Source organism: Fundulus heteroclitus, chromosome 8 (genome assembly GCF_011125445.2).
Source record: "Fundulus heteroclitus isolate FHET01 chromosome 8, MU-UCD_Fhet_4.1, whole genome shotgun sequence".
Lineage (NCBI taxonomy): Eukaryota > Metazoa > Chordata > Actinopteri > Cyprinodontiformes > Fundulidae > Fundulus > Fundulus heteroclitus.
This window is the reverse complement of record NC_046368.1, coordinates 22894046-22911670: the sequence shown is the minus strand read 5'-3', so window position 1 is coordinate 22911670 and position 17625 is coordinate 22894046. Positions and strand designations below refer to the sequence as shown.

The 17625-nt window shown below is 45.2% G+C and overlaps 1 protein-coding gene across 10 annotated transcripts in view; it reads left to right on the top strand.

Annotated features, from left to right (window-relative positions):
• Positions 1-17625, top strand: part of dab2ipb (DAB2 interacting protein b) — a 238381-nt gene that overhangs the window by 208067 nt on the left and 12689 nt on the right. For 9 of the 10 annotated variants that reach the window (XM_012866171.3, XM_036140369.1, XM_036140371.1 and 6 more), the window contains 7 exons: positions 3955-4099; positions 7415-7559; positions 7824-8060; positions 8195-8396; positions 10126-10313; positions 14413-15295; positions 17453-17590. In XM_012866171.3, coding sequence (XP_012721625.3) covers positions 3955-4099; positions 7415-7559; positions 7824-8060; positions 8195-8396; positions 10126-10313; positions 14413-15295; positions 17453-17590 — 1938 coding nt within the window. The remainder of the gene's footprint in view (positions 1-3954; positions 4100-7414; positions 7560-7823; positions 8061-8194; positions 8397-10125; positions 10314-14412; positions 15296-17452; positions 17591-17625) is intronic. The other variant, XM_036140370.1, reaches the window with a different exon arrangement.

Genomic DNA, 17625 nt, shown 5'->3' with positions numbered 1-17625 from the left:
CAAAAGGATGAAATATTATAGACTGCTTTGAAAAGCATTCACAGATCATTTAGCTGTACTGGCTTTGAGGCCAGCTTGTAAAGCGTTTTTACTCAGCTAATCTAACATAGTAACATGGTCAGCACCCATAACATGTCCCCCAAAATTGCCTTCATTGTTTCCTATTCAGATTCCACAATGGGATGTCTTCAAGAGCAAAATTCACATGTTGATTGTGATGTTTAAAGCTTGCAAAAAAAAAAAAAAAAAACACAGCTTCCAGTTTTGTGTTGCTGTGTTTTGGCAGCTAAAACAAATGTTTGCATCGCGGATGTCTTGTTCGCTGTTGTTGTTTGCTTTGTTTATGCGAAGACTGTTGCTAACTTCATTGTACCATTTTTAAACCCAAGCACGCGGTTTTCATTTCTCACCCTGGTCAAATTATCGCCCCAAAGTTAAACAGGAAGGTGTTTTATTGAGGTGCGTTATTTTTATTTGTCCTGTTACAGCGAGATATCAAGATTGTACATGGGCTAGAGAAGCTTCTAAAAATATATATATTTCTGGACTCTTTTACTCTAACACCCTTTAAATAAACTGACCTCAACCAGTCGCTGTCAGAGGTAACATAATAAACAAAGTCGATCTATGTGTAAATTAGTCTCAGTATAAGTCCAGCTGTTCTTTCATTTCCACACAGGTTTGTTATATTTCTAGCTTGGAACATCTGACAGAGGATTCTTCATCTAAAAATGGAAAAAAGAAATATATAGCCAAGGCAGCGAAGAGGCCCGTAGTAACTCTGGAGGAGCTGCACAGCTTAATTTAGAGAATCTAACACTGCTATGTTCGCTGTTCACTCCACGTCTCTCCTTTGTGGAAATGTGGCAGGAAGAAAGCAAGCCACCATACTGTATATATTTTGCCCAAAGCAATGTAGAGGACAGGTTGCACTGGACTGTATTTCAGAATTTCAGGGTGAAGGAGACCTAATACGAATGCATAGTGTAGATTAGTGCAAACATAAACTTTGCAATGATAAAAAAAAATAAAAATTGTTATTACAGTGTAACCATTCGGTTCAATGTGGTGACCGCTTTTTTATGACAAAGTTTCCTGTATCACTTGTTTCTGCAAAAGCAAAGCAGCAACAGACTCATACGGATGTACACGCTGAAGAACTACGCTTCAACTTATTGATATTCACACCTTTGATTGTCTTCTCTGTTAATTTATATGCATTTACACTCCTTTTTTTTATGGGCCGGTATTTGCGCGAGGCTGACGGATGCATAACCAGAAAGGCTCTCGTCTCAGAACATCAGTAGATGATTGGCTCCCCGTGGTGCATCTTTGATTATTCAGCTAAAAAGGGCCTCTGCAGCAAGTATACGCAAACGTCTCTGTGAGACGCCCGCCGTCTTCCTGCCTTCCCGTGTGTTCTTTTAAAAGCCGTCCCTCTTCTGCCTCTCCTTCTCTGATTCTCCCCTTACATCTGTCGCTTGTCTCTTCTCTCCCTCCCCGCTACACTGGCTCCCAAGTTTAACAAGCTGCCAGGGGACTTACATGCGAGTACACCCAGAAATTTGTTAAAGGGATCTAAACAAGGGATGACTCATCCCCAGATGGCTCAATTTCCCTCTGCCCACAACTGACTTTTTCTTTCTTTCCTTTACCCAGTGCTTTTGAGATCTTTTTCGAGTTAGACAGCATTTTTTTTCTTTTCCAAGAAAGATAAATAAATAAGAGAGTAATCATAAAAAAACAAACAAACGTGGAGCACAGTTTTAGTTGCTCCCCTTTAAAGCCATTTGCCATGTTTTCCTGTGGATTGATCATTGCAGCTTTCTGAGTGATGCATCAAAATGGAACCCATATCTTATAACGCTCAAATAATACCCCATTTCAGTCTGCTTTTAGGTCATACACAAATCTGCTATTACCCTTCATCTTCAGAGGCTAGTTGAAGCTTGTGCGTCAGCCTGGCTCAGAAATAAATGCATTCCCCTGTAGCATATCCTTTCCACTTCATTAAATAGCTTCAAATTTAAAGGAATGTAAATCGTTTTCCCGAGACACTGCGGGCGGATTCTTTTAAGATTCTTCACTAGTGTCAAAAGCACCCCAGTACGAGCCACCCATGGCTACCCCCCCCCCCCCCCATCTTCCCAGACCAGGTGTTCTGCCGCGTAGAAGGGAAGAGACGTCCCCACAGAACGCTGCAGATCTCCACCTGCAAAAGCTGGCAAGTACAGACATGTCAAGACTAACCTGGCTCGTGCTGACGTCTTCGCAACAGGTAGCATCAAAACAGGTTCTCCTCCCGTTCACGACACGTGCGCTCCCTCCATCAGGGGACGTACCGGCAGCTGGTTAGCGCTGATGCAAACTATCGGTCCTCGGTGAGCACCAGCTGCCATCCTCTCAGCACGGGACTCCAGCTGTGATGGAAGACAAGAAGGCCCTGCGGAGAATAGTGAGGGGAGTTGAGGAGGTCGTTTAAAGTGCCGTACCCGGAATTGGCCACTGGAGGAACAGGGCTTTGAGATGTGACTCCTCAGATCCTCTCTAGGGATCTTCTCGTTTGCTGCCATCAGGCAACCGAACTGCAGGTCCCTGAGAGCGAAGACGGCCAGGAGGGTGAAGCAAAGTTTAAAGCGGGGGAAGAATTCACGGTGGCTGTGATTTCTGCCATGGTTGTTGTCAACAGGTCCTTGCTGCGCAGGGGACAGGTGTCAGCCGCTCTCCGGCTAAAACGTTGGTTCGTCACCAACGTTTTAGCCTTCATAGATGACAACCTGTTTGGATTTATCTCATCAATTATCTCCTTTTTTTCCTACACCCACCTGCTCGTCTTTCCCTTCCCTTTTCAAATGGTGAATGTGGCTCGCTGCATAATTGCTGAGGGGTTTTCGTTCTTTTTTTTATTTTGCCTCATATAAAATCTATTTTCCAGTGTCTAAAAGCTGTTAGTTTTTGTAAAATAGATTCAATTCAGAAAATATTCCCTAACTCTATTCCAAGTATCCAAGGCCAAAGCTCTATGCGCGGCAACTTTTTTTTCTTTTACACCGAACCGTCTTAAAAGACACCACCAGCGGTTGTACTGCAGTCAGTCAAGCTTCTGTTCACATCCTTGCCTGGTCTCTGGTATAGAATAAAGTCTGGAGGGGTTCAAAGGCTCCGTTTCTGCATCTGAAATCAACAGAAGCTCCTCAGCCGGCGCACGAGTCTGTCACTGTGCGTGCGGTTCCCACGTCTCTCATATGTTTCATCCGTCACGCCACAAGGACTTCTGAAATTGTCGCCGGTACGGATGTTAATGCGTCTCTTGCGTTCTGAATCTTTGCAAAAGCGGTCCAGATCTTCCAAAGTTCCAAACGCTTGCAAAATGTTAAGAGGAACCGGTGTTTCATGACAAGGGTACGTTAAGAGTTGTTCCTTTAGGGAAACCTACAGAGGATTGCTGTCAGACTGCAGCTCCCTTGAGCTCCACGGAGCGTATAACACCGCTCAGCTCGTCGCTTCCCGCTCCTGGTCTTCAGCTTAACGGTGTCGCTCCTAAACTCTCTGCAGGCTCATTATCACACTCATCAACTTTATTTCCACACGCATTTAAGGTTTACAGCAAGCAGTGAAAAAAACAAGCACCTGCACAAATCCAGTCCGCGATTAATAAAAAAATAAACGGTTAGTAGCTAAAAGGAGGACACAATTAGAATCCTACTACTGACTTCTCTCTAGATTTGTCAGAGTGCGAAACAGATAGAGTGGCCTCTGAAATCTTGCTTTTGTTTCTGTGAGCGAGCATACGTCCATATGAACAGACATAGACTTGGGTTTTATCTTCATTTACCACATAGGGGCCAACCATTACGACTTCTGCATCAGTAGCTGTTCTGTGAACCAACCCGTCTGCTTGGAGTCCGTATTTATTAGCCCGATTCTTGACCGCCTTTATTCCCCTTTTTGCAGGACTTCCTTACAGATCTGATGATGTCGGAGGTGGACCGGTGTGGGGAGAACGAGCACCTCATCTTCAGGGAAAACACTCTAGCCACCAAGGCCATTGAGGAGTACCTGAAGCTGGTTGGTCAGAAGTACCTGCAGGACGCCCTCGGTAAGTGATCCGGGGATCATTGGGAGGACCTGACACAGGAGGGTTCAAACGGAAGATTAATAAATAAACCTGATGGTGATCTTCAGTCTTCAGGCTTATCTTGTCTGCTGCATGCGAGTGCAGTGGCAGAGTCAGTGGCACCTCCGGTAAAGATGTGTGAAAACCCTTAAAATACCTCTATTTTGTTACAAAGTATAGAAGAATACAGATTTTAATTACATTAATTCAGTCAGGGCGTGCCCGATGAGGCAGGCGTTACCACTGTTGCCTTGCAGCAAGAAGGTCCTGGGTTCAAATACCGGCCTGGGGGTCTTTGTTCACGGGGTTTGCGTGTTCTCCGCATGCCTGCGTGGGTTTCGTCCAAGTACTCTGGGTTCCTCCACCAGTTAATTGGTTAATTGGTATCTCTAAATTCCCGTTGGGCCATGAGTCTGTGTGTGCATTCTGTCCTGTGTGTCTGTGTTGCCCCGTGATGGACCAGGCTTTGCCTCGCCTCTCGAAGATGTCTCTTGTTGAGAAATATGCTTTCTTACATGAAGGGATATTTACCACTGTTACTGTCTCCCCCTTCTTGCAATAGGTCATCACTTAGTTTTCTTTAATACGATTTCACAAGTTTGGAACTCACGGAGCAAGGGATCTATCACTCTCCTCTCAGCACGACCTCTGTAGACGAGCTGTTGTGCTCACAATACAGGTTTTAAATGTGACCTAGGTCTGGGGTCTGAGCGCGTTGCATCTTGTGAACAGTTTCTGTGTTGATTTGGTCACGTTGAGAGTCTTTACCCGTCTGAAAGGCAATTTTTTTTTTTTACTTCTTCAGCAGAATTCATTGGTTTGTGTTTTTAAACCACCCTGATATTTCAAGGATTTCAAGCACATGGTTTCCAAAAGCCATTATTACAAATCCTCCAGCGTGCTGAACAGTGGGCCTGAAGCGCCACTTACCAATCTTTTATGTTTCGATTGACCCACCTGGAGGGTTCCTGTCTGACTGAAGCACATAGACTTAGTTAAAGTCCCAGGTCCTGAAGTTTAGCAGTTGTGATGGTATTTTTTTTTCTTCTTTGTTTGCTTGTTTTTTGCTTGCATTTCTTCCCAAACCGCCCATCGACATTTAAATAATATAAACAGGTTGTTATCGAGGAAGAAAGTTCTGCCTTTCAAGTCAATGGAACACATACTTACATGTGATTCATATTCAAATAAGGGTTTTCTGGCTCAGTTTAACCAAATAGGATTTCAATGGCTCTGTCATTTTCCTCCTTTTTTTTCTCTCAAATTTGCCCAACTTTTAAGGAGATTGCATCCTCACAGCGGGAAATTTGTCTTTTTTTTTTGTTTTGTTTGTTTGCTGTTAATTGACGGTTGCAGCAAAAGTGTCTCCATAGTAATCATCTCTCCCTTCTATAATCTTTCATTGCGCGGAGAAAAGGTTTGGGACAACAGCTATTGCCCCATTTTCACATTACAGAATGATGATGAGGAAAAAAAAAAGGGAAAATAACCGGCTCAACTTTTTATCTTTTTTGTTATCTGAAGGCGAAGAAAATGAGGACGATCGTTCCCCCCCCCAATTTGGCGGTTAGCTTTGTGTTTGCCCTCATTGCTGATGCGGTATGGACCGCCCTCGTTAGCTCTCCCCGCCGGTGTTTTCCAGGGCAAAAGATTGTGCATTGTGAACGAGTCGTTTCCAGACCCCGCTTTCAAACATTGAGCCAACAATTATGCAAATGAAGAGTAAAATTAAGGACGCCGACATTGAAATTAATTATGCTGCTCAGATCTCTCAGATCACGCTGTGGGGTCGTTTTTCTTCCCTGCACCGGGCTGCTGTTGCGCAAACGGGCTGTGGTGAAACCAGCCGAATATAGAGAGTTTTTTTTTAAGGAGAACCTGCTCCAGACTGCTCTGCTTCTCACACCAAGGCGACAATTCATCCTTCGACGGTCAAGATAACGCAGAAGTGGCTTGAGGAGCAATCTGTGAATTTGCTTAAGTGGGCCAGCCAGACCCTGGACTTAAACCCAATTAAACATCTCTGGGATAAACCAAAATGGCTGTCTACTCACTGAGCTGGGGAGGATCTGCTAGAAAAATACCCAAAAGCAGGTCATCCAAAATTGCAGAGAGGACTCTGAGGAGGCCTGTTTCTCCTCTCATCGTTTCTTCTAAGCAGATACATTTTGAACAAACTAATCCGCAGCGTTGAGCGCCATCTTAGCCTATAAGGTGGAAACAAGTTTGTTTGTCCATCCGCAGCTCTGAAAAAACAAGCCCTTTACATGCACTGTATGCTTTTCTGCCTGCTTTAATTTAGAGATGTACACAGCAGGAGTTTAATCTTCAAATGGTGCACGCATCCTCTCTGGCACCCATCACCGTTATCTTTGCATGCCGCCGGCGTCGGGGCTTGCCGTGCGTGCTTCGCTGTGTCGCTTGTTTTGCAGCTAGAAAGTTGTTCTGTTTAACTTTGAGCCTGTCTCAAGGTTGACTCAGAGAAAAGTGGTCAATTAGCGTCACTGCTACGTATTTGTTGTTCGCCGCCTCAGTAAGCGGTTGAAATTGGACCCATGAATTGTGTGGGGTGGGGGGGAGACAGAACACTATTTGCTATTCAGGATTTCTGATCTCAGTCTCTTAATCTGCTGCCAAACTAAAGTTGGATTCCATTTTAGGACTGAATCAGGTCTATTTTTACACTGGATTAAGATCTCGGCACTACATTGAAAAATGAGACTGTGCAGGAGTTGGTTTTTTTTTAGGCCACGGTTTAAATGCAAACTTTACCTAACAATCTGCAATGAGCTATAACCCTGTAAAAAAAAAAAAAGAAAAAAACACTTCACATGCATCCTCTAATGCTGTTCATGTGATAGTCCTGGGGGTGTTTGCTTCTCCAAAGCGTGGAAATAAACTGATGATCTGGTTGCAGAAACCACCCGCATATTTTATGAGGGAAATTCTATTGATTGTCAAGAAAAAAAACCTTAGAGCCAACGCCCGGTCTCACTGTGGAAACATTTTCTGGGAAGCAGTCTTCAATAAACAGCTTGGTGGGCAACTAAGAGGCCCCGACTGCTCCCACAGTGGAATTAGGTTTTCCAGATTGATTATAATTTAGCCCCGTTTTTTTACCGAGAGCCTTGAGACTGGTGTACGGCTTTAATCCGGTGTGAAACATTCAAAAGTATGCTTAGCTGTTCCCGACTTTGCCGTTTCTTTGACGATACCCTGCAAGTGAAGGGAAACGTATAAACTCCATATGTTCCTTTGTACACTCTCATTTATGTTTTGTGTTTTTTTTTTCTTCAGGTGAATTTATTAAGGCTCTCTATGAGTCAGATGAAAACTGTGAGGTGGATCCATCCAGGTGTTCCTCTGGTGATCTGTCAGAGCACCAGAGTAACCTGAAGATGTGCTGTGAGCTGGCCTTCTGCAAAATCATCAACTCGTACTGGTGAGGGCTGCAGCTCCTCCATCGGCTGCTTGGATTTTAATGATATGATGCCACACAATTAGCTTGGGCTTCTAAATGCACTAATCCTAGTGTTTGACTGCGCATTGCCTCAATATTAATGCTCACGCTTCACCATTTTGCTTCCCCGTGTTTTATTGCGAGATCAAAGTTCTTTGTGTGTTAAATTGGCCTAAATTGTACCTTAAGTCATACTTAACGGTGTTATTTTTCTGCAATTTTTCTCTCGTTTTCGATTTGCCACAGTGTTTTTCCGCGGGAATTGAAAGAGGTCTTCGCATCGTGGCGGCAAGAGTGCAGCAGCCGTGGCCGGCCGGACATCAGCGAGCGTCTGATCAGCGCCTCCCTGTTCCTGCGCTTCCTCTGTCCGGCCATCATGTCGCCCTCGCTTTTCCACCTCATGCAGGAGTATCCCGACGACCGCACGGCGCGCACGCTCACCCTCATTGCCAAGGTCACGCAGAACCTGGCCAACTTCACCAAGTGCGTTCCCTCTGATGGGTTTGTTTGAGTGAAGGGGACACCTTTAGTCACGTCACGTCAGCACAACATTGAGGGATCTTTCAAGATATTTTTTTCCCCCTCCTTTTCCATGTTTTGTGTCTGTCCGTCCTCAGATTTGGAAACAAGGAGGAGTACATGTCTTTCATGAACCAGTTCCTGGAGCACGAGTGGTCCAATATGCAGCGTTTCCTGCTGGAAATCTCAAACCCTGAGACAATCTCCAACACGGCCGGCTTTGAGGGCTACATCGACCTCGGCAGGGAGCTCTCAACGCTGCACTCGCTTCTGTCTGAGGTGGTCTCCCAGATGGATCAGGTACTATGTTAGCTGTGAATGAAGCCTTCACTGTCAGCTTGTCAGTCTGATACCTTAACCATGTGTAAAACACATAAAAGAACAGAGAAATGTGAAAATTCAAGTCTGTGTTTGTCTGTACTCACGGCACCCACCCCACGCTTATATCTGATTAAATATGCATTACTAAGCTGCATCTCAATTAAACTCGTTTGGCACCAATCGGCATACCTTTTGACATAATGCTAGCTGGAGATATGTCTACTGTTCTTGGCAGAATTTGTAGAATTTATGTAAATTGTTTTCTTTCCTGACAGGAACCTTGCTTTTAAACAAACGCTCAAATGTTCAATAGAGTTGAGGTTAGGGTCGTTCCAGAAGCTAGGTGTCAGCCTGCTTTTCATTTCACAGCTAGTTTTGATTCATTTAGGGCAAGTGTGGAGTTGAAACACCCGATTACAGTATTTATGTCCTGGTTTCAATCCCCGGACCCAAACCGTGCCCTCCAGATGTTTCGGGTGTTCAAGAACAACCCAGGAACCGACTGATCAATGAAGAACCACCAGGAAGTTTTACTAAAATGTAATATAGCCCACATGGAAAAGTGAAATGCCTAAAGGAGAACGAGCCAAAGATTGAACTTTTTGCCACGGTAAAAATAACATGTTTGGAGAAGTCAAGGTAACACTTGAATGCTGCGCTGTCAAGTATGGTGGTGGCTGTATTATGGCACCATTGTGAATTCATGGGCTGTTTTTGCTGTGACTAGCAAGTGGATATAATCCTTTAAAAAAAAAAAGGAAAGAAAAGATTTTTCCTGCAGATCTTTGCAAATTCCACACATATCTGACGAGAGAAATCTTCGCACAACTAGGTTTGCAAATAAGACGGCGTTCCCAGACACACAACCACACTGGTTTTTGGATAAAGCCAAAAGACCTCAACTATTATGAAAATATGTTGACTAGTCATTAAAAGTATGGATAGGCTCTACCAATTCTGCCAAAAAAAAAAAAAAAAAAGTGGTCAAACAACCAACCACATTTATGCTGTAAGTTTGTTGATAGTGATGGAAAACTGCGTGGATTCTCTGATCTTAATTCAGGACATTTATTCAGAATATTCAGAGTGTAGTTGTTGTTATGTAATCAGTCTATCATGAAAAAATAGCCCCGGTTAGATAAATCATTAAGAGCCAGAGATTATTAAGAAATAGACACTTCTATCCAGAACTCCATATCCATTCTATCTACACTTTAGCTTCCAAAAACACATTTGATCTATAAATCTGCCAAGATGGAGATCCGTGTGTGTGTAGATGTTGCAGATGTTGTCTAAAGTGTTCAGCGCGCCGGCTTTGAATCTCGCTTTGACTACATTTGGATGTTTACTCCAAATCGATCGATAATTAATGATTTGGTTACATAAGGAGGGCACAGAAGAGGGGGCAGCGTGAAGTATTTACAAAGTGCGCATCAGTTCTGGTGGCTGCTGGTTATGCTCTTTCAAACACTCCCTTTCAATAATTTAGAAATCACCGCCGGGATGGTTCTGCAGTCCATCAGGCTGGCCACCCTATTACAATATTAATCATGTTGTCTGAATAAGCTAGTTGATACCGCGGTGCAGGGGGGGAAATAATGTGGTGTAAAAAAAACTACGCAAGGCGAAAATCTAATTAATACCTAATCCCCGCTGATCTGGAGAAATAGTTCATCTAGCTCTTATTTAATTGTGTCTGTCTTCGCAGAGCATGGCCTCGAAGCTGGGGCCTCTGCCCAGGATCCTCCGGGAGGTGAGCACGGCTCTGTCTAACCCGTCCAGTGTCCAGATGACACCCGGGCCGCCCTCAGAGCCCGTGGGTTCCCCCCCTGCGGAGGCGAGCTGCAGCATTTCCTCCGGGCTGCAGAAGATGGTCATAGACAACGAGCTATCAGGGTAAGAGTCCTCAGTCGTCAGTAAGCGTGCCGGGATGAGCGACGGCTAGCAGCGCCTTATCGGTGCTAGCTTATTTTCGTGTGCTGTAAATGAAGAGATTTCCATTTGAATCTCCCACATTATGAATATACAATATAGTCTGAAAATATTTTTTCCCCCTCAAATCGTGCTCCAAAAGAGACTATCATCATCTCCCAGCTGAAGTACTTTTAGAAATTTGACGATGACAGAACCAGACTCATCCGAGACGGATCAATCTGTCGACGGTCACGGCGGAGAGACGGCTGCGTGCCGATTGATCCGTGAAGCCGTCTGCGGCTGCAGAATGCGTGAATAAAGACTGTTTGGCAAGCAGGCTCATTTCAGCTCATTTCCGCTTCGCATTGATGTGTTCGCTTTTATTCTCACATCCCGCGACGGCGTCTTGCCAGAGTGTTTTAATACCCTATGGTTATCGCATTTTGTCACAACAGAACCACGAACTTCAGCTTATTTTACTTCTTTTTTTTCTTTTTTTTTTTGATGTTATAGACCAACACACAAGTAGATGATCGTAAAGTTGCAAGAATATGAAACAGCAACCAAAAGCATACAGATCAGAGTGTATTCCTGATGCTGAATGGTTCAGTTAAAGTCCAGACCTAAATATAATTGAGCATCGCTTCCCCGCTGCAACCTTCACGTTTCATTGTGGGTAATGGTGTATTTAAGGTTTAAGGTCACAGTTAGCATGGGCATCTAAGCTGTTTCTCTGATTAATGCTCTCCTTGCCAACGCCGGTCATTTTAGGTCACACTAGATTTTTTTTTCTATCCACAAAAAAAAAAGAAAAATGAAACATAAAATTGTGTGTGCTACTTTGTGTTTAGTTAATCCCAAAAACAAAATCACAATAAATTTGGGAAAGGATTTAAGCTTGTCAAATGGGACAGCGCAGTGTATTAACAGCGGCGTTTACTTTGTTTTGGAGACATTAGGAGGCAGAATGCTGCGGCCACAACAGAAGTTAGCTAATACTGGTTACAATATGGGAGGGGAGGTCAAGCGGTTAGAGCATTGCGCTTGTGTCCAGGAGGTTCTGGGTTCAACTCCCACAGACTGCCATTCTGCTCACTCCCTGAGCAAGACCCTTAACCCCAGGTTGCTCTCCAGGTCCAATTTCATTGGAATGTATGTTGCAATGACAATAAATATGATTATTATTCTATGATTTAAGTGGATCAGGGCTGCAGTTTTTACAAACATCCTGGTGCTGCATTCTTATTTTATTAGGCCGATGCATTCAGTGCGTCTGAAAGCGCCGCATGTGACGGATTTTCACAAGACATACAAAGACGGCTTTCAGTTCTCACAAACAGGATCTACCTTGAGTAGGCATGGAGTTACAGGCCCGGTTTGTGCGTCCCTGCCTGTGCCACACAACAAATCTGTTGTCATTCAGGTTGTTTTTTCTCTCCCTTACGATGACGTAATTTTGAGACATTCCTACTGCACACCTTACCTGACTCCGCCAGATGGATTTGCTCCGCATATCCATCTGGAAACCTTCCGTTGAAGTAATTTTGGGAAGGGGCGAAAATACTGGTTAGCTGATTGGCCTATGTTGGTGATAGACGGGCCAAATAAAGCAATCAGATCAACGTAGCATATGAGGTACTCGTCAACATGCTTCGTCGTCGCTCTGTTACGAGCGTCGACGAGCGCCTTTACCTGCTTTACCTGCTCTTTAGCTTAGCAAAGAAATACTCTGTAATTCCGATAAAACTTGCTCGATAGCCACGCTAACGCTAGTTTCATCGGCTGAAGCCGCCATGTTCTTTAGACTGAACTGTCGCGCTTCTTGTTGCGTCACACCTCAACCCGCCTCAAAGCCAACGCTGATTGCACGTTCGTTTGGTGAACGGCTCCAAATTTTCTTTAATGGAAAGTAGCCAGACTGATCTGCGAGTGAAACCTTGAAAGCTCGCGAGATCAGGATGGTCTCACAAGGCTAGTGCACACCAAGATCCACAAATAAATACCACTAGATTTGAATGCGAAGACACCCTCCACTGAACTACCAGCAGATGGCAGTGTTGTGCAGCCACAGCTAGTCTGGCAGAGCCAGACAAGTAAACTGACCAAGTAAACTCATGTCTCTCTGAAGAAAAAAATCCACTATAACACACACAAGTAACAAATAACACTACTTACCCATCCAGGTAATCCACCGGTAGCTTCCATGTTGATCTTATAGTTGCGATTGAGGCCAGAACCGGATACCAATGACTGTACAGCCAGAGCCTAGCTATCGTTGCACAACGCCTTTGCACAACACTGCCATCTGCTGGTGTTTCAGTAGAGGGTGTCTTCGCATTCAAATCTAGTGGTGTTTATTTGTGGATCTTGGTGTGCAGTAGGAATGTCTCAAAATTACGTCATCGACATAAAAGCAAAAAGGACAATCCTCACTCCATAATAGAAGGAAATGCTTAGATTAACATGAAAGCGCGAGGACTAATATTCTACGATCTGCAGCTACCATCATTACGGCGCAGACGACGACAAGTCGAGGGGGAGGGGGGGGCAGGAAGTGAGTCAGACTGCTCCTGTCATTATGTTCATCAGGCTTCAGGATCAATGGAACTAATTAACTGCTGCCCCCGTTTCTAACCTGCCGTCGGAGCCTCTCATCGTTGCTTTATCACAATAACTGTTTGCTCGCAAGTCGACGAGCGCGCGCCGCTCAAGCGCGTCCGTCCGCGACTGAATTTCAAACGGGCTTCAACGTTCTGCGCTAATTGCTTCCCATCCGCCAACCTGTGGACATGAAAAGGATGAGGAAAGAAAAGACAGCTGCAAGATTGAGGATGGGGGAAAAATTTGGCAGAACGAAGAAGAGATGAGTAAGGGCGGAGGAACTCTGGGAGAACGGAGAGCTGAGGGAGGAAAAAAACGATCGTGATGTGAATGATAGGTTCTTGCTGGATGAGTCACATCTGTCAAAGTAGGCGTCTTTTGGCAATAAGGACTCCATCTGTCAGCGGAGTGAGGGGATGAATGAGGAAGTGTTTGAGCAAAGGCATCAATACAATTCTTTTCCCCAGTTCAAAGAGGCTGGGTAATGCTCTTTGTGTATTTTTTTTCCCCCCTCTGCTCTTCAGTGCTTTTTAGTCTTTTGAGAGAGACCAGATTTGTGAAGTGACAAAGTTCACAAGACAAGAGAGTCATTTATCCCCATGGAGAACGGGGCTCTTTAAAAGCCTCTAGCATGAGGTTTATAGTCCAAGCTTTTCTCCCTCACCTGGATGAAAAATAAAACGGTAATAATCATCTGCGCCAGCGCCTCTCTAACTCTTCACAAATCAGTTTTATTGGCATACTGGCCAAGAATAAATGCCTATACTTGAAATTTTGTTTAAATCTTTCCAAATAAGGCCAATATTTTTGTTCCAATATGATATAAACTTGAGTTAATGTTGGCTTAATAAAATCTTGAGTTTTTCTTTTCTTTTTCTTTTTTTTTTGAATGGTGCAGTTTGCATTATCTACAGCGTTCAGTCTCATCCACTTCTTTTCAGTTTTACTTATTTGTGCGTATTTAAGAAGATGGAGTAAAAGGAACAGAAAGATTTAACTTTTGATCTTTCAGAATAGGACAGGAAAACTGCCTAGCTGAACTTCAAGTCAAAGAAAGTTAGGTTAACACAACATTACCATGGCCTCACTGTCTATTATATTCTCATTGTTTCCTTTTGAATCACATCAAGCAATTAGCTGGATATAGTCTAGCCCTGTGAGCATGTCTGTTTAAAACTAGAAGAAAGTTCCTCTTTTATACAAAAAGATAAATTTTTATACCAATTGTCCTTTTTACGAAGGAGTTTGCTTGTATCAACCTGACCCAACTAAACTCTAGCACCGGTACTTTGACCAACCTAAGTCACTAATTTACTGCAGAGTAACCCCTCTGTCACAGCTCCGGTTCCTTCAACCCATTGACATTTTCTTTTTTCGTTTACAAGCTGGAAGTGCTGGAAGTGTTCATTTGGGAAATCTGGTCACCTTATTGTAAAAGTTAACTAACTCTTTCACGTATTTGTCTGCCTGCCGGTTTCAGATTGGTTGACTTCACTCGGTTACCTTCACCCACTCCGGAAAACAAGGACATCTTCTTCGTGACGAGGAGCTCTGGCATCCAGCCTTCCCCCGCTCGCAGTTCCAGCTATTCAGAGACTAATGAGCCTGAACTGGGCATGTCCAATGGCAGCAAGAGCTTGTCCATGGTGGACCTCCAGGACCCCCGCAACCTGGACGCCGGAACGGCTCAAAGCCCTCCAGATGCTCTGGGTGAAAGCCAGGCGTCTGGGGGAGGCTGGACAGCCCGAGTCTCACAGGGCAACATCCCAGGAGGTCCTACCATGAGAAGGCCGGGTCAGGCCCCCACTACCCCGAGCACAGAGGGCACGCCGGGCCGACCCGCGCAGCTTCTGGCCCCGCTGTCCTTCCAGAACCCAGTTTACCAGATGGCGGCGTGTTTGTCGGTGTCTCCTCGAGGAATGACCGATTCCGGGTCGGAGTGCCACAGTTCCGTCAGCTCCCACAGCAACAACGAGGACGGGCCGGCGGGGGGGAAGCCGGCCTTCATGAACCACAGCGGAGCCGGAGGGGGCGGGGGGAGCAGCGGCGACGAGTACGCCAGGCGCTCCGGGGAGTTCAACCGTCGGCAGCTGTCGCTCACAGAGACCCAGCATCAGCCCGGCGTCCCCAGGCAGAACAGCGCCGGCCCACAGAGGAGGATAGACCAGCCTCCGCCTCAGAGCGTCACCCGAGGCCGCACCCCGCCCAACCTGCTCAGCAGCGGCCCTTACCCCCGTCCCTCGTCCGGCAACATGATGACGGCGTCGCCCGACTGGCCGGCCAGCGGCGCTCGTCTGCGGCAGCAGTCGTCTTCCTCTAAGAGCGACAGCCCCGAGACCAAACAACGAGCTCAGCACAAACAGGTCAGTGTGGAACAGACGACTGCAGCAACTTGTGATGAGGTTACTCCACATATCAGCAACTCAAACAGTCTCTGAAGGTAATTACTGAAGATTAAAGATATTAAAGAACAGATGTTTCCCGAGGAAGGCCTCGGCGGGTGTGACGGCGGAGGCAGCACATTTAGCCCTGATGAACTACAGTCACGCTCTGCGTAATAATAGTTATTTCCATGCGGGCGCCTCATCCGCCCGCCACTGTTTTGCTGGCTATGTTTAATGAGATGAGTATTAGGGGGCTGCAGGGGAACAGATTGAATCTTATTAGATAAACATGTACAGCAAGCCTCCACGCAGTGGAGATCAGAAGTTTGCATACACTCATCAGGGCCATTAGTGCGGTTAATCCTGAACCTTTTAAACCTTCTTTTTTTGGACGTCAAACCAGAATTTGATGCCCAAGGTTGAATATGTTGTGTACTTGCTGTAACTGACACCAGGTCGAAGATTGTGGATAAAGCTGGTGAAGGTTCTCAGTCATCTAGGTCATGGTCATTCCAAAAAAAGTAAAAAACAAAGCAACTGGACTTGTTTTCCGTAGTTGAAGACGTTTCGCTTCCTCTTCATGAAGTCTGGAGTAATGTGGAGTATCAAGCTTTAAACCACTGCCAAAACAAAGGCCTTGTAATGGCTTAGATAACATGCAAATACAATTGAAACAGGTCCACCCCTTAGTAATGGGCGGTTGTTAAAGACATTAAGCCAGCAGATTGAACCGAAACTTGTCCACTCCTCTGTAACGAGGAGTCGTTAGGGTTGTTATTGGCCTGGCTTAAAGGAACGATGTTTTGAATACTCGTATGACGATGAGAATTGAGGTGATGATTGGCCGGAATCAATCCTATAGCTGTGTTGTAAGTTTTTGAGAGTTGGAACCTAAGGACTCCTCCTCTAAGGTCGGTCTTTCTCTCTTAACGTAGATGGCTTCCTTCACACCCCTTTGTTTGGAAGCCTCACATTGACTCTTTCAAATATTTGTCTCGTCGTGGCGCCCAAGTAGCGTAAACCTTCCCCATTTGTGACTACGAAACAGCCCTTAGAAGGAAAGTGTTAGGCATGTTGGTAACGGCGAATGCCAGTAGAACCTAAAGGCGTTTTTTGGCGTGTTAAACTCACGTGAGCACGTCCCCACCACCCCCCCACCCCCCCACCCCCACCCCCACAGAGGAGCAGTTTGAATAAATAATTTAAAAGGGTACCATAAAGAAATGTCCATGATGAGTGTATCTAAACATCTGACTGCCGTTTGTACATGCTCGGGGATAGATTTTAACATCAGGTAAGCGCATGTTTAATACTGTCAGGTTTTGGGGGCCCCAGAATGTAATTACTAACCGTGGGCCACGATTGCCGTGCCATCCGATGGCAAAATAGCTGCACATTAACTATAATCCTCCCAATCTCCTTTGTTGAAAAGAGTAATTGCTCGTTGCTATATTGGATTAGCTAGACGGTAGGTTTGATAAGAGTGTGCAAATCAAAATCTGCAGCAATTTACCCCCAGCAGCACACCCCCCATTTACTACTGCCATCTGAAAGCTTTAGTTATATGTTCAGCTATTTAAAAGCTACGATGTAATGTAAACCATATAGAGTTTATGTAGAATCACACTTGAGATGCTTTTTTTTTTTTCTAGCACAGAAAAAGCTCAGCCCATTACCAAAGAACCCCTGCTTCCTTGAGCTCAGAACACCGTAGCTGTATCTCAGCTGCATCAGACGTCTGACAGAGAATCCACCAATCACAGCCGAGCTAAGTGGGAATCCATCAGATCCAATTAAACGGGATCGCTGTTCCACTAATCAACTCTTCGACAGCTTCCAGCTCCCCCTTTTTATCTGAAGTGTCTGCTTCCCGTGCCGCTGTTACGAAACGCCGGGTTTTCTGAAAGGGATTTAAAAGAAAAAGTGTGTGTGCCACGGTGGGAGCCGACAGACAAGTGTGTGCATCCATTCCACCTGCTGCTTTCAGCCCCAGACGAGTCGGTGCATTTCAAGCTTATTTCTGTTGTACTTGTTGTGTTTTTGCAACCTCCCTCCTGCCCCTTTCCCTGACACTTTCATTCAGCTCATGTGTGTGTGTGTGTGTGTGTGTGTGTGTGTGTGTGTTGGTTTTACTAGGCCCCCTCCCCAGTGAACCCCAGTGCGCTGGACCGCACAGCAGCCTGGCTTTTGAATATGAATGTGCAGTATTTAGACCAGGAGGGGATGGAGCCCGAGTCACTAAGAAACAGAGAGGATCTGACTCAGGCGGAGCAGGTAACCCGTCATCCAACCTTTGACCTTCAGCAACC